General features: G+C 34.2%; 1 protein-coding gene across 4 annotated transcripts in view; it reads left to right on the top strand.

The window, feature by feature from the left end:
- The window catches only part of LRBA (LPS responsive beige-like anchor protein), a 745,100-nt gene that overhangs the window by 112,702 nt on the left and 616,489 nt on the right, over positions 1-15,909 (top strand). For all 4 annotated transcript variants that reach the window (XM_036852028.1, XM_036852030.1, XM_036852029.1 and 1 more), the window contains exons 10-14: positions 8,527-8,724; positions 8,900-9,033; positions 11,025-11,133; positions 11,443-11,595; positions 15,520-15,688. In XM_036852028.1, the coding sequence (XP_036707923.1) occupies positions 8,527-8,724; positions 8,900-9,033; positions 11,025-11,133; positions 11,443-11,595; positions 15,520-15,688 (763 nt within the window). The remainder of the gene's footprint in view (positions 1-8,526; positions 8,725-8,899; positions 9,034-11,024; positions 11,134-11,442; positions 11,596-15,519; positions 15,689-15,909) is intronic.

The raw sequence follows: 15,909 nt of genomic DNA, 5'->3' as shown, positions 1-15,909 counted from the left end.
TGAAGCTTTCCCCCACCCACACTGTGTCTCCGCCAGTGAAGGGGCTTCCTAGTGTGTGGAAACCTTTCCTCCTTCACAGCTCCCTCCCACTGGTGCAGGTTCCATCCCTATTCTTTTGTCTCTGTTTTTTCTTTTTTCTTTTGCCCTACCCAGGTACATGGGGATTTTCTTGCCTTTTGAGAAGTCTGAGGTCTTCTGCCAGTGTTCATTAGGTGTTCTGTAGGCGTTGTTCCACGTGTAGATGTATTTCTGATGTATTTGTGGGGAGGAAGGTGATCTCCACGTCTTACTTCTCTGCCATCTTGAAGGTCTCTGAAGTTTGTTTTACTTTTAAGCTTTGTTAATTGGTCCCAGAACAGCCTTTACTCTGAATGAGTTTTTTAAAATGGAAGTTTTATTGAGATATAATTCACATATCTTACCATTCACCCATTTATTACATATAATTCAGTGATTTTTATTGTATCACAAAGTTGTGCAAACATTACCACTCTCTAATGTTAAAGTATGTTCATCCCCCAAAGAAATAGTATACTTATCAGCATTCCCTCCTGATTTTTCCTGCTTCCCAGTACTCTAATCTAATTCTATTTGTATAGATTTGTCTCTTCTGGACAATTCATGTAAAGGAAAGTATACAGTATGAGATCTTTTGTGGTTGACGTTTTTTCAGTTAGTATAATGTTTTCAGGGTCCACCTATGTTGTAGTATGCATTAATACTTCATTCCTTTTTATTACTAAATAATATTGTGTGGGTATATCACATTTTATCTATTTGTCAGTTGATGGTCATTGGGCTGTTTCCACCTTTTGGCTGTTATGAACAATGCTGCTATGAACCCTTCTGTACAAGGTTTTATGTGCATACATGTTTTTATTTCTCTTGGGTATGTACCTAGAGTGGAATTGCTGGTAATATGGTAACTCTCCACTTAACTTTTTAAGAAATTTCAAGATTGCTTTCCAAAGTGGCCACATCATTTTACATTACCGCAGCTGTATATGAGGATTTCGATGTCTTCATATTCTCTTGAACACCTGTTATTATCTGACTTTTTGATTATAACCATTTTCGTGGGTGTGAAATGGTATCTCATTGTGGTTTGGTTTTGATTTGCATTTCCCTCATGACTAATGATGTTGAATGTGTTTTTATGTGCTTATGATAAGGCTATTTGTATGTCTTTTTTTGAGAAATGTTTATTCAGAACTTTTACCTGTTTAAAAACTGAGCTCCCTTTTTATTTGCTAAATTTTAAGAGGTTCTCAAAAAAAAATACTTAATTGTGGTAACATACACATAAAACTTACCACTTTAACTATTTTTAAGTGTACAGTGCAGTAGTGTTAAGTATTTTTACGTTGTGCAACCTAGCTGCAGAACTCTCTTCATTCTGCAAAAGTGAAACTCTGTACTTATTGAACAACAACTCCCCACTCCTCTCCTCAGCCTGTTTTAAGAGTTTTAAAAATATATTCTAGAAACAAATCCATTATCAGATATATGATTTGCAAATATTTTCTCCCATTCTGTGGCTTGTCTTCCCACTTGCCTGATGTTTTCCTTTGAAGCACACATTTCAGTTTGATGAAGTCCAATTTGTCTATATTTTCTCTTATTATTTGTGCTTTGGTGTCATATCTAAAAAATTATTTCCTAATTCAAGTTCATGAAGATTTATTCCTGTGTTTTCTTATAAAAGTTTTATACTTTTAGCTCTCACATTTAAGCGTTTGATTCATTTTGAGTTAATTTTTGTATTTGGTGCAACTTTATTCCTTTACATTTGGATTTTTAGTTGTCTCAGCATCATTTGCCGAAAAGAATATTCTCTCCTTATTGTATTTCTTGACAGCTTCACCAAAAATCAGTTGATCATAAATGTAAATATCTGTGGACTCTCGATTGTGTTTCATTGAACTGTATGTCAGTTCTTAGGCTAGTAGTACAGTCTTGAATACTGTGGTTTTGTAATGCATTTTTTGAATTAGGAAGTATGAGTTCTCCAACTTTGTTCTTGTTCAAGATTGTTTTGGCTGTTGTTGGTATCTTACATTTCTGTATGAATTTAAGATGCACTTGTTAATTTTTACAAAAAAAAGTAGCTAGGATTTTGATAGATATTGCCTCAAATCTCTAGACCAATTTGGAAAGATTTGTCATCTTATGAGTATTAAATCTTCCAATCCATGAATATGGGATATTATGCCATTTATTTAGGTCTTCTTCAATTTCTTTTTGTAGTTTTCAGTGAACAAGTCTTGCATGTATTTTGTTAAATTCATTTCTAAATATTTTCTTCTTTTACATGCAATATCAAATGGAATTGTTTCTTAATTTCATTTTCGGGTTATTTGTTGCTTATGGATGGTAACTAAATTGATTTTTATATTTTTATCTTCTACAGTACAACCTTGCTGTTCTAGTTTATTAGCTCTGATAGTTTGTTTTTTTATGTGTGGATTTCTTGGCATGTTCTATATTTAAGATTCTATATATAAGATGATGTATTTGTAAACTGCCCTCGTTTTAGTTCTTTCTGGACACTTTTTATTTCTTTTCCTTGCTTAGTGGCCCTGGCTAGGACCTCTAGTACAGCATCTTGAGGACATTATGCTATGTGAGATAAACCAGCCACAGAAGGACAAATACTACATGATTCCAATGATATGAGATAAAAGCAAAGTCATAGAAACAAAGAGTAGAATGGTGGTTGCCAAGGGCTGGGGGAAGGGAAAAAAGGAATTAACTAGTCACTGGTACTAAATTCTTAGTTATGCAAGATGAATAAGTTCTGGAGGTCTGCTGTACAACATTGTGTTTATAGATAATAATACCTTATTATCTGTTAATAATTATCTTATTATCTGTTAATAATTATCTGTTAATATCACTTAATATCTGTTAATGAGGTAGATCTCCTGTTAAATGTTCTTACCACAATAAAATTAAAAAAAAAGTGGTGAAAGCAGACATCTTGTCTTTTTCCTGACCTTAGGGGAGAAAGCATTCAGTCTTTTACCATCAGCTTAGGACATTAGCTGTCAATTTTGTGTAGATGGTCTTTGTTTATTGAAGGGAGTTTACTTTTTATTCCTATCTTGTTGAGTGTTTTATCATGAAGAGTTGTTGGATTTTGTCAAATGCTCTTTGTGCTTCTACTGAGATGATCATGTGATTTTTGTCCTTCATTTTTAATAATGTAGTATATTACATTGATTATTCAAATTTAAACCAACCTTGCATGTCTGGGATAATCCCACTTGGTTATAGTTTATTTTCTCATCCATTTAAAAGACAAAAGCAAGAAAATTTTCTGAATCTTTGTTAATAGATGTACAATATAAAAAAATGTAATTAAAAAAAAATAAATGTATTTATTTATTTTTGGCTGTATTGGGTGTTTGTTGCTGCTTGTGGGCTTTCTCTAGTTGTGGCAAGCAGGGGCTACTCTTCATTGCTTTGCGTGGGCTTCTCATTGTGGTGGCTTCTCTTGTAGTGGAGCATGGGGTCTAGGCACACGGGCTTCAGTAGTTGTGGCTCGCAGGCTCTAGAGTGCAGGCTCAGTAGCTGTGGTGCATGGGCTTAGTTGCTCTGCTGCATGTGGGATCTCCCTGGACCAGGGATTGAACCCGTGTGCCCTGCATTGGCAGGCAGATTCTTAACCACCGCGCCACCAGGGAGGTCCCAAAAAGATGTCATTTTTGACATCAATAATATAAAGTGGGGGGAAGTGGAGATATAAATGAGTAGTTTCTGTTTGTGATTGAAGTTGTTATCAGTTTAGAGTATTGTAACTTTAAGTTATTTTATATAATTTCTATGGTAACCACAAATAAAATACCCATAGAAATTACACAGAATAAAAGGAGGAAGGGATCAAAGCATATAAATATGAAAAAAGTCAATGAAATACAAAGGAAAACAATTAACAATTAACAAATTACAATGAAGAAAATGGCAATACTAAGTCTTTCCCATTCAGTAATTACAGTACATGTGACGAGATTAAACCTCCAACTGAAAAGAAGTAAATTGGCTGAATGGATTCAAGAAACAAGGTGTCAACTGTGTTTTGTCCAGGAAAGACACACTAAGGACATACATAGGCTGAATGTGAAAGGATAGATAAAGATAGTACATGCAAATGATAACCAAAAGAGAGCAGAGGTAGCCATACTTATAATCAGAAAAGATAGACTTTAAGTCAAAAACTGTTACAAGAGACAAAGAAGGAAATTATATAATGATAAAAGTGTCAGTTCACCAGGAAGATATAACAATTAAAAATATATGCACCTAACATCAGAACTCCCAAATACATGAAGCAAACATTGACAGAACTGAAGGAAGAATTATGCAGAAACACAATAATAGTAGGATACTTCAATATAGTGCTTTCAGTAATGGACAGAACAACCAGACTGCAGATCAGTAATGAAACAGAGTTCTTGAACAATATTGATCCATTGCACCGAACAGACATATATAGAACATCCTGCCCAACAATAGTAGAGTGAGTACACATTCTTCTCAAGGTCATATGGAACATTCTTTAGGATAGACCACATATTACCACGTATTACCACGTAACAAGTCTTAACAAATTTAATAATATTGAACTTATACCAAGTATCTTTTCTGACCCCAATGGAATGAAATCAGTAGTAGAAGGAAACTGGAAAATACACAGATATGTGGAAATTAAGCAACACAATCTTAAAAAACTAATGGGTCAAAGGAGAAACTACAAGGGTAATTAGAAAATATCTTGATACAAGTGAAATCTAAAATGACATACCAAAACTTATGGGATGCAGAGAAAGCAATACTAAGAGGGAAGTTCATAGTGATAAATGCCTACTTTAAAAAAAAGAATGATCTCAAGTCAATAACCTAATCTATGCTTCAAGGAACTAGAAAAAGAAGAGCAAACTAAACCCAAAGTTAGCAGAGGAATGGAAGTGGTAAAGATTAGAGCAGAAATAAATGAAATAGAGACTAAAAAAGAAATAGAAAAACTCAACAAAACTGAGTCAGGTTTTTTTTAAAAAGACCAAAAAACCTGAGAAATTCTTAGCTAGAATAATTAAGGAAAAAAGAGAGGACTTTAACTAAAAGCAGAAATGAAAGAGTAGGCATTACAGCTAATGCTATGAATATAAAAAGAATTATGAGACTACTGTGAACAATTACATGTCAACAAATTGTATAACCTAGAAGAAATAGATGTTCCTAGAAACATACAACCTACCAAGACTGAAGAAATAAAAACCTGAACAGACTATTGCTAATAAGGAAATTGAATCAATAATCAAAAACCTCTGAATAAGGAAAAGCCCAGGACTAAATGGCTTTACTGGAGAATTCTATCAAACATTAAAGAAGAATTAACACCAGTTCTCCTCAACTCTTCCAAAAAATAAAGAGGAGGGAACACTTCCAAACTCATTTTCTGAGTTTAGCATTGCCCTGAAACCACAACCAGACAAAGATCATCAAAGGTCATACCCTGTGACCAACTGGGATTTATTCCTGAAATGTAAAGCTGGTTCAACATATGAAAAAAAATCAGTGTAATACGACACATTAACAGAGTGAAGGACAAAAACTACACTGTCATCTCAATAGATGCAAATAAAGTATTTGACAAAATTCAACACCCTTTAATAATAAAAACACTCAACAAGTTACAAATAAAAGGACACTTCCTCAAAATAATAAGACCATATATGAAAAGCCCACAGCCAACATCATATGCAACAAGAATTGGTTGTAGTTCTACGTACTATCAGTGAACAATCCGAAAAGGAAAATAAGACAGTAATCCCATTTATAATAGCATAAAAAGCAATACTTAGTAATAAACTTAACCAAGGGAGCAGAAGACTTGTACAGTGAGTAAAAAGTGTAAAACATAGCTGAAAGAATTAAATAAGACACAAATAAATGGCAAAATATCTTGTGTTCATGGACTGAAGGACTTAAAATTGTTAAAAATGCATGCTACTCAAAGTGATCTACAGATTCAGTGTAATTCCTATGAATGTCCCAATGGCATTTTTTTGCAATAATGAAGAAACCACCCTAAAATTTACATGGAATCTCAAGGGTCCCCGAATAGCCAAAACAATCTGAAAAAGAATAGCAAATTTAGAGGTCTCACACTTCAGGATTTCAAAACATATTTCAAAGCTACAGTAATCAAAACATTATGGTACTTGCATAAAGAGAGATACATAGACTAATGGAACAGAATAGAGTCCAGAAATGAATCCTTGTATTTATGGTGAAATGATCTTCTATAAGGATACAAAACCATGCAATGGGGAAAGATTAATCTCTTAAGCAGGACTTCCCTGGTGGCGCAGTGGTTAAGAATCTGCCTGTGAATTCAGGGCACACGGGTTCGAGCCCTGGTCTGGGAAGATTCCACGTGCCGCGGAGCAACTAAGCCTGCAAGCCACAACTACTGAGCCTGCATGCCACAACTACTGAAGCCCACACGCCTAGAGCCTGTGCTCTGCAACAAGAGAAGCCACTGCAATGAGAAGCCAGCGCACCATAACAAAGAGTAGCCCCTGCTCACTGCAACTAGAGAAAGCCCGTGCACAGCAATGAAGACCCAACACAGTCATAAATAAATAAATAAATAAATAAATAAATAAATAAATTTAATCTCTTAAGCACATGGTGTTTTAAAAAATGGATACCCATGTGGAAAAGAGTGAAGTTGGATCCTTACCTTCCATACATTAAAATTAACTCAAAATAGATTAAAGACTTAAACATAAGACCTACACATAAGATTTCTGCATGAAAACACATGAAGAGCTTCATGACATTGAGTTTGGCAATGATTTCTTGGATATGACACCAAAAAAAATAGGAAACAAAGACAAAAATAGACAATGAAATGAGACTTCATCAAGCTTAAAATCTTTTGTGCATTGAAATTTTTGTGCATCAAGGAACAGTGTAAAAAGGCAACCCATGAAATGAGAGACAATATTTCAAACCAAATATCTGATAAAGTGTTAATAATATCCAGAGTATATGATGAACTCGTACAACTCAACAACAAGAACAACAAACCCAACTAATTTAAAAAGTGGGCAAAGGACTTGAATAGAATTTTTTCCAAAGATAATATATAAATGTGTAACAGGCATATGAAAAAATGCTCAAAGTCACTAATCATCAGAGAAATGTAAATCAGAACCACAGTAGATAATCACCTTACACCCATTAGTGTGACCGTTGTTAAATAAAAATAAGTGTGGTTTAGGGTGTGTGGAGAAATTGGTACCCTTATGCACTGTTGGTGGGAATGTAAAATGGTGCAGCCTCTATGGAAAACAATACGGTGATTCTTCAAGAAATAAAAAATAGAATTACCACATGATTGAGCAGTCTTACTTCTATGTATATATCCAAAAGAACTGAAAGCAGGATATGAAAGAGCTATTTGCACACCCATGTTCATTGCAGCATTATTCACAATAGATAAGAGGTCGAAGCAACCTAATTGTCTATGGATGGATGAATAAAGAAAATGTGGTATGTATTTACAATGGAATATTATTCAGCTTTAAAAAAGAAAAAAAACCCTGACACATCCTACAGCATGGGTGAATCTTAAGGATGTTATATACCAGTCACAAAATGACAAATACTCTGTGACTCCCCTCGTTTGAGTTATATAAAGTAGTCAAACTCATGGAATCATAAAGTAGAATGATGTTTGCCAGGGTACGGGGGGAAGTGGAAATGAGTTGTTATTCAACGGGAATTTCAATTTCACAAGACATAAAAGTTCTAGAGATTTGTTGTACAAATAGTGTGCTGTAGTTAACAACACTGCACTGTACACTTAAAAATGTTTAAGTTGGTAAATTTTATGTTATGTTCTTTTTACCAAAATTTAAAAAAAGACAATACAATAAAAAAAACAAAACATGCTGTGTAGGATATTAATTTTACATTTTTTTTTAAAAATTATTTATTTATTTATTTGTTTATTTATGGCTGTGTTGGGTCTTCGTTTCTGTGCGAGGGCTTTCTCTAGTTGTGGCAAGCGGGGGCCACTCTTCATCGCGGTGCGCGGGCCTCTTACTATCGCGGCCTCTCTTGTTGCGGAGCACAGGCTCCAGATGCACAGGCTCAGTAATTGTGGCTCACGGGCCTAGTTGCTCTGCGGCATGTGGGATCTTCCCAGACCAGGGCCCGAACCCATGTCCCCTGCACTGGCAGGCAGATTCTCAACCACTGCGCCACCAGGGAAGCCCAATTTTACATTTTTTTAAATGTAAGGTTTTAATGTCAAGTTGACTTGATTTCCAGTATATCTTTAAAATGAATTCAGTCTACTTTAGAAGTAACTAAGCATGCAAGGCTTCCCTTAATTGACATTGTTAGGAAAATGATCAGTGTTCTACTTAAATTTTTATATTTCTGGTGATTTGTAGTTAATTTTCCTTTTTGTGGCCTATCTTAACTGTTCTACTTTTTATTAATTCTTAGGGTACATTTAAATTTAAAGCAGAAAGTGACCTGTTCCTTGCTGAGCATCACAAACTTTTATTGTATGATGGCAAACTCTCTAGTGCCATTGCATTCACATACAATCCACGCGCCACAGATGCCCAGCTCTGCCTCGAATCATCCCCTAAGGACAACCCTTCAATTTTTGTTCATTCACCGCATGCACTCATGCTCCAGGTACTAGCGGTAATCTTTTAAGAATATTTTTAATGGTAAATTTTGATGTATTATTGAGGTGTATTTGGTAGCTTCTGACATGTAATATAACATTTTATTGTTCTTGTTATGTTTCATTTTTAATTGTTTTGGAAAAGAATCATTGGAATCTTTACTGTGTCTTCTGTTTTACAAGGATGTGAAGGCGGTTTTAACACATTCCATCCAAAGTGCCATGCATTCAATTGGAGGAGTACAAGTGCTGTTTCCACTTTTTGCACAGTTGGATTATAGGCAATATTTATCTGATGAAGTTGACTTGACTATATGGTGAGCGCTTTTGTTTTTTCTTTCATTTGATGTGAGAGTTATTTTCATCACTGTTGAGCCGCACAATATTTTTTTCAAACTTTAAAATTTGTTGTAGGGTTAAAAGAGAATATAAAGAAATTTTTGAACTATAATTATTATAAATTCAATTCAATAATAATAATATTAATTTAAGTTGTTTATCAGTAGGAAATATGGAAGCTCTAAAAAACATAATAATGTTTCTTAAAATAATTAATTAATTAATTTATGGCTGCGTTGGGTCTTCGTTGCTGGGTGCGGGCTTTCTCTAGTTGCGGTGAGCGGAGGCTACTCTTCGTTGCGGCGCACTGGCTTCTGATTGTGGTAACTTCTTTTTGTTATGGAACATGGGCTCTGAATTCGTTGGCTTCAGTAGTTGTGGCACGTGGGCTTAGTTGCTCCGCGGCATGTGGAATCTTCCCAGACCAGGGCTCGAACCCGTGTCCCCTGCATTGGCAGGCGGATTCTTAACCGCTGCACCACCAGGGAAGTCCCAATAAAGTTATTTTCGAATAAAGTTAGACATAGTGATAATAGATTTATCAGAAATGTATGTATTTTTGTCTAAAATATAGTTTTAAAATATTTTAAATGGTTATGTGGCAGTGATTTCTTATGGTAATTCAGCTTTCCATATTTAATTATTATTGATTGCTAGTAAGTAATTGAAATCTAAAATTTTTGATAATGTTACATAATAAGTGATATGGTTTTTAAAAATTAGATCATATATTTGGCACCTTTGTCTCCTTTGTTGTAGTGTTGAGTGTAGAAAAGGAAGAGACATGAATTCTAGGACAAGTTATTACAATGTTGGAAAGGATGTCTAAATGAATTTTTCATGGCTGTATAATTTAGTGAATCTATTTATAATAAAGTAATTATGTTTAATTATTTGAGTAATTTTAATGTTTTTCATTCTCCTTTTTTGAAATTCTCTTTCTAATTTCTACTTTTATGTGCAACTTGAGGTTTACTACCAATGTATATATTTAATGATGTAATAATTTTTCCAGATTATTTTTAGGCAATGGAATGACTTTTTTTTAAAGGAATTATGTATCAAAGCTAGTATTGACTACATTTAAAAAAATTAAAATAATATTATCCTTGACATATTGCTACTTCATAAAATTTTTTGCATTCTGGTCTAAAACCTTTATAACAGGGCTTAGTTTTTTTTTTAAATTAACTTTTCAACATTATTGGAATTGCTGACAGTTAAAAGTACTTTTGTGGAGGAGGTTGGCTGTTCTCCCTTTCTTTGTGGGAATCTCTCAAAACTTTTGAGAAGGACGTAACAGCCAACCTTATTCCATTCCATTTTGAGTATCTACAAGTTGTGAGGTTGAGAGCATGGCTGTAGTCTTACTACTTTACAATTTTTCTGTTGGGATAATGAACACAATTCTTAAATTATTATTCAAGTACTTCAGTTTGTCTACAGCTTTACTTTCTTATTTTCCCCTTTATGAACCCTATGCTCCGTTCAAATTAGGCCAGTTTGGAGCCCTAACACATTTGGAGGCTATCTATCCTAGTCTGTTTGCTCCACATCTTTTCCTTCTATTTGGCCTCTAACCCTCCAAAATTGAATATACTTGCTCATCTAAGCTACATCCATTCTTTAGGGCTTTAATATACTTATGTTAGCCATTTTATTACTTGTTTTTGGACATTCCTAATTTTGCTCTATTTCATGCATGTTTTTTATATTGTTTCTAAGTGATTCATTTGTTAATATATTTGTGATAAAGGATATGAACTAAATATTTGAGTAATAAATCCTAATCTTACATTAAAATTTTAGTCCTGAAATAATGTTGGAGGCAGTTTTAGTAGAGTGTCAATTTCCTTGGAATAGAAACTTTTTATTAAGGTAGATGAAAGACTGCATCTATTTAACCCCCCCCCCCTTTTTAAAAAATAGAATATGTTTTTTCAAACCATTGTCTTTTTTCTTATTCCAGTTCAACTTTGCTGGCTTTTATCATGGAGTTGTTGAAGAACTCAATTGCTATGCAAGAGCAGATGCTAGCCTGCAAGGGCTTTTTGGTAATAGGATACAGTCTTGAAAAGGTAAAGTATCAAATGCTTTACATTTTTGATTCTTAATTTGCAGGCCATGAAACTTAGTCTCCTAAGTGGTTGAGAAATTCTGTCTGCAAGTGTGTCTCCTTGGTTATATAAAATTACCTAAATTAAAATAACCTTTTGTTGTTTTAACTTGCCCCCACTGCTTTATTAGAGGAATGTGGTATTGAGTCTCATGTGGTATCTTTAACTTTGAGCATAATTTGTGGACCTACTTTTTCTGGTATTGACAGCCTTTAATTTACTTACCTTGCCTTGTGTTGGTAGTGACCTTTGAAATATCTTCCTCTGCAGTCTTCCAAATCCCATGTCAGCAGAGCAGTACTTGAACTTTGCCTTGCATTTTCAAAATATCTGAGTAATCTGCAGAATGGGATGCCCCTACTCAAGCAATTGTGTGATCACATTCTTCTTAACCCAGCTATATGGATTCATACCCCAGCCAAGGTAATACATATATTGACTTTGTGCTAATATGTTCAGTAAGTTTTTGTACTTGAGAAGAGTGATAATTATGAGGATTTTCTTTTATCCTTTTACATGCTATTATGTAAGATTTCAGTGGAATGCATTTTTTGACTAAATATACTTTTGCAAGTCAGTATTTCTTCCCTCCCTTCCTCCCTTCCTAAAGCAATATCAGTATTTCTTTTTTAAAAAAGCTATAGTCTTTATTTTCTGTTGTTAAATAAAATTTTATTTGAGAGAGACTTGGATTTATATTTACTAAACCAAAGTTGGATAGTTCCAGTGTAAGTATAATGTTTCCTATCAACTATAGCTCTGTTCTATTGCAAATATACATACATATATATCTATGTATCCATATGTATGTATGCATACATATATATAAATACATACTCACTGTGCTCTCTCTCTGTCTTTTATACACACATATTCCTTCCACCAACGTGATGAGCTCTTGGGTTTAATTTTTACAGGAACAGCTGAAATGTCACCCTTTCTTGAAGGCTTCCATGCTATACAGGTCACATTTAATCATTTTAATTTCACATTAATTCAAATTATTAAATACAGTTATATTTTACACAGTAATTTATTTAGTACTGTAACAGGAAGTCAATTACATGACGTGAACATAAGTGAATTCGTGATAAAATATATAAGTAAAACCTTTGATAAATCCTAATGTTCTATTAAGTTATCCTGAAAATTTGATTTCCTCTCTCCCCCTCTCCCTTTTGGTTCACTTGCAAGTGTTTACCATTGTTCAGGTTGGAATAACACATAACACTCTAGTTGTCAGAAAAAAATGTCTGCAGACTTTTTTACTTTTCTGGAGTCATAGTATCTTACTTTCAGCTGCTCTTTTCAAATGTTAAGGAGAAAAACAGCTGCTGACTCTGATTGCCATTTGGAAATAATCAAAGGAGGCAGCTGGAGGTTGTAGCTTTTTATCTCTGGGTTCAAATTTGACCTCTTTCTCTTCTATGACCCTCAGTCTTATTTCTTTTCAAGGATTGTTTCAAGTTACTTTTTAAACCTTTACTAAACACTTCTTTGTCTTACTAAGCAGCGTATTTGTAAGGCTTTGGGCCTCTTTTGAAGTGGTCAAAAAGCCTCTTCTTATGAGATACTTACTTGTAGGGGAATATTTAAAAATTTTCTATGTATCGTTTCCTTAAGTCCATCATATTATTACACTCTGTTTCTTACCTTTTCCTTGTTAATAATTTTCTTTAATTTCTTCTTCAGAATTTGCAGTTGATTTGGTAATATTAAAGTTAACTTTTGTTTCAGCCTTCTGCTTCGTGTATCCATGAGGGGTTATATCTAATTTTATTATAAAGGTAGTTATAACAAAAGGCAGATGCAAAGTTTGTTTTGACCCGAAGGTCATACAATTTGGGGGAGGAAGGAGCTTTTTAAGAAAAAGAATACAACATACTGCATGCAAAATAAGGTTTAGGGTCTTGGAAGGAACATGTCTAGATGAGTGGGCATGAAGTTTAAGCTTCATTAGCTTCATGGTAAATTCACCTCTGGTTACCAAAGTTGAGGGTATGGATGTATGAATCAATCTTTGCTTTTGGAAAAGGGTGCTCACAGTCATTTATAATATCCATTTAAGTTTGATCTGCTCAGAGACAGGCTTTGAAATGACCTAACAAGAGAGATGAATTTTCTTGTAGGTAGCACTCTTTCATTTGCTGAGTGGCTCCTTTATGCTGGGCACTGTGGATACAGTGGTGAGCAAGACAGATCTGATTCCTGCCCTCATAGAATTTAGGTGTAATGGGAAAGACAGATGTTAATGTATAATTTGTGTGGTTATAAGATTATATAAAGAGTGAAAGAGGAAAGGTTTATTCATAATTAGAATATGAATAATCTTGAGGTCTCCAATATGTTGCTGTTAAAGCCTGTTCATTTTTCTTTAACTATAATATCATTCTCGGTAGACTGACTTTCTCCACTTTTCCATATCTTAATTTATCACTTTTCGTCAGAATTCCTTTATGCTTTTAACATATCACTCTCATCAGATCATTTCTTAGCCTCCAAACTTGTCATGGTTTCTCGTTGTTTTCAGAATAAAGCATTAGGTCTTCACGCCAATTCTTTCGGCTTTCTATGTGAAAAACTCACTTGTCCTCAATGGCTAGGTGGGTACAAAAGGTTATCCTAGAGCAGTGGTTCTTAATCTTGGCTGTCTATAGAATTAGTTGGGAGAGGTTTTTTGTTTTTTGTTTTTTTTCAAACAAAACAAGACAAAAACAGAATCCCACTCCCTCCACCCTAGATTCTAATTTAATTGGTCTGGGACAGGACCCAGACATCGGTAGTTTTAAAATGTTTTTCAGGTATTTTAATGCACAGTCAAGGATGAGGATGGTTGTTCTAGATTTGGCGAAACTTTTTGTATCATCTACCATTTTCCCTGTTTGAAATTTCCTCTTTTGTTCTACCTATTGTTCTACTCATCTTCAAAGGCTACCTTAATACCGCCTCTATTAGTGAAACTTTTCTTGACTATGTTAGTTTACCCTAAAATAATTTCTCTGGCCTCTGAATTAATAGTATTTAATAGCTGTATGGCACTTGTTTATTGCCACATAACCTTTCTTATGTTTCAGTAGGTGAGGTGTCGTTATTACCTTTTATTTTTTCACTTAAATTTATGTATTTTTTATCTTCTCCATTACTGAGGGACAGTGTCTATGCCACTGTATTTTCAGTAATACAGTGCTGCACATATAGGTGGAGGTAAATATTTTCTGCATGACTGAAATAGCATGGTTAAGAATTTGAACCATGTCGTAGAAAGTGCTATGTATCCTCAGTGACAAGTAAGCTAGGCCTATCTATTTGAACAGCAGTAGCTACATCAAAGTAATGTTATCTTTCAGCAAGTCTGTAGATTATAGCATATTTATGGTTTTCTAAACTACAATCATTTTCCAAGCCTCAATTTTAAGTGGTTCAGAATCTGCCACTCTTTACCATGTATGATTACTGATTGACTCCCTAATTCATTTAACCTTGATTGTTTATAGGGCATGTGGAAGATACACAACTAATTTTTATCTTTCAGGGTTAAAAATGAAAATGCCCTCAGTGTCTGGGAAGGTAACATAAATGTTCAGTTGTAAATGATCAGGAGTAGTGTGGGTTTGGCCAAATTTAATGCCGTACTTAGTATTGTTTAGTTTATAAAGTATTCTTGATTTCGATATGAAAGTAGACCAAAAGTGGTCCTTACTTTGTGCTGTTACGAGTACTAGAGTATAATTGTTTGTGAATTTTAGAGACTATAATTTTATAATTACAGTCTTTATAGTAATGAGTTGTTATAACAGAATTCTATTTTTCTAATAAATATTTCTTAAGGTAGGCTTTACATGTTTTTATATGATTTTCTTTCTTTTGACTTTTTCTTACTTTTTTTTGCTACTTCTACTTTTTTTTTCTTTTGAGTTATTCCAGCTGCTAATTTTCTCTAAAACAAAGATAATTTCTAGCTTTTGAAAACAACTATACATAGCATAAGTAGTAGGTTTATTATAAAGAAGTTACATAAGTTCATGAATAATTGCTGATTGCTAAATAGAAACCAAACAGTTTTTTCCATGGAATAGTGCTGCAAAAATTTGATATATTTGGGGGTGTTTACTTTATCGTGCTACTGTAAAAGAAGCATTTGCCTGCTTTCATTTTATAAGGAGCATGTGTGCTTGTATGTGTCAGTGGATATGTGTTATCTGTTAACATGAATGTTATTATCAAGCTAAGCAGCTTGCTTTTTGGAACAAGTATGGTCCAAGTAGAGCAACCTGAGGGTATTCCTGGAAACAGGGGTAAAATGCTGGTCAGCTTCTTTGATTTGAGCTCTTCATTTTGATTCTCTAGGTTCAGTTGACACTCTATACTTACCTGTCCACGGAATTCATTGGTACAGTCAACATATATAATGCCATTCGGAGAGTTGGAACAGTGCTTCTCGTCATGCATACACTGAAGTACTACTATTGGGCAGTGAATCCTCAGGATCGGAGTGGTATCACCCCAAAAGGATTAGGTATATCATCTCTGTATATTACATTATATAGATATGGCAAATCAGGATTTTCTCTCTCTCTCTCTCTCCCCCTCCCTCCCTCCCTCCCTCCCTCTCTCTCTTTTTCTCTTTCTTTCTTTCTCTCTTCCTTTCTTTCTTCTTCCTTCCTCCCTCCCTCCCCCCCCTTTCTTTCTTTCTTTCTTTCTCTTTCTTTCCCTCTTTCTCTCTCTCTTTCTTTCATT

Source organism: Balaenoptera musculus, chromosome 5, assembly GCF_009873245.2.
Source record: "Balaenoptera musculus isolate JJ_BM4_2016_0621 chromosome 5, mBalMus1.pri.v3, whole genome shotgun sequence".
Taxonomy (NCBI): domain Eukaryota; kingdom Metazoa; phylum Chordata; class Mammalia; order Artiodactyla; family Balaenopteridae; genus Balaenoptera; species Balaenoptera musculus.
The sequence above is the reverse complement of the archived record's forward strand: the minus strand, read 5'-3'. Positions and strand labels throughout refer to the sequence as shown.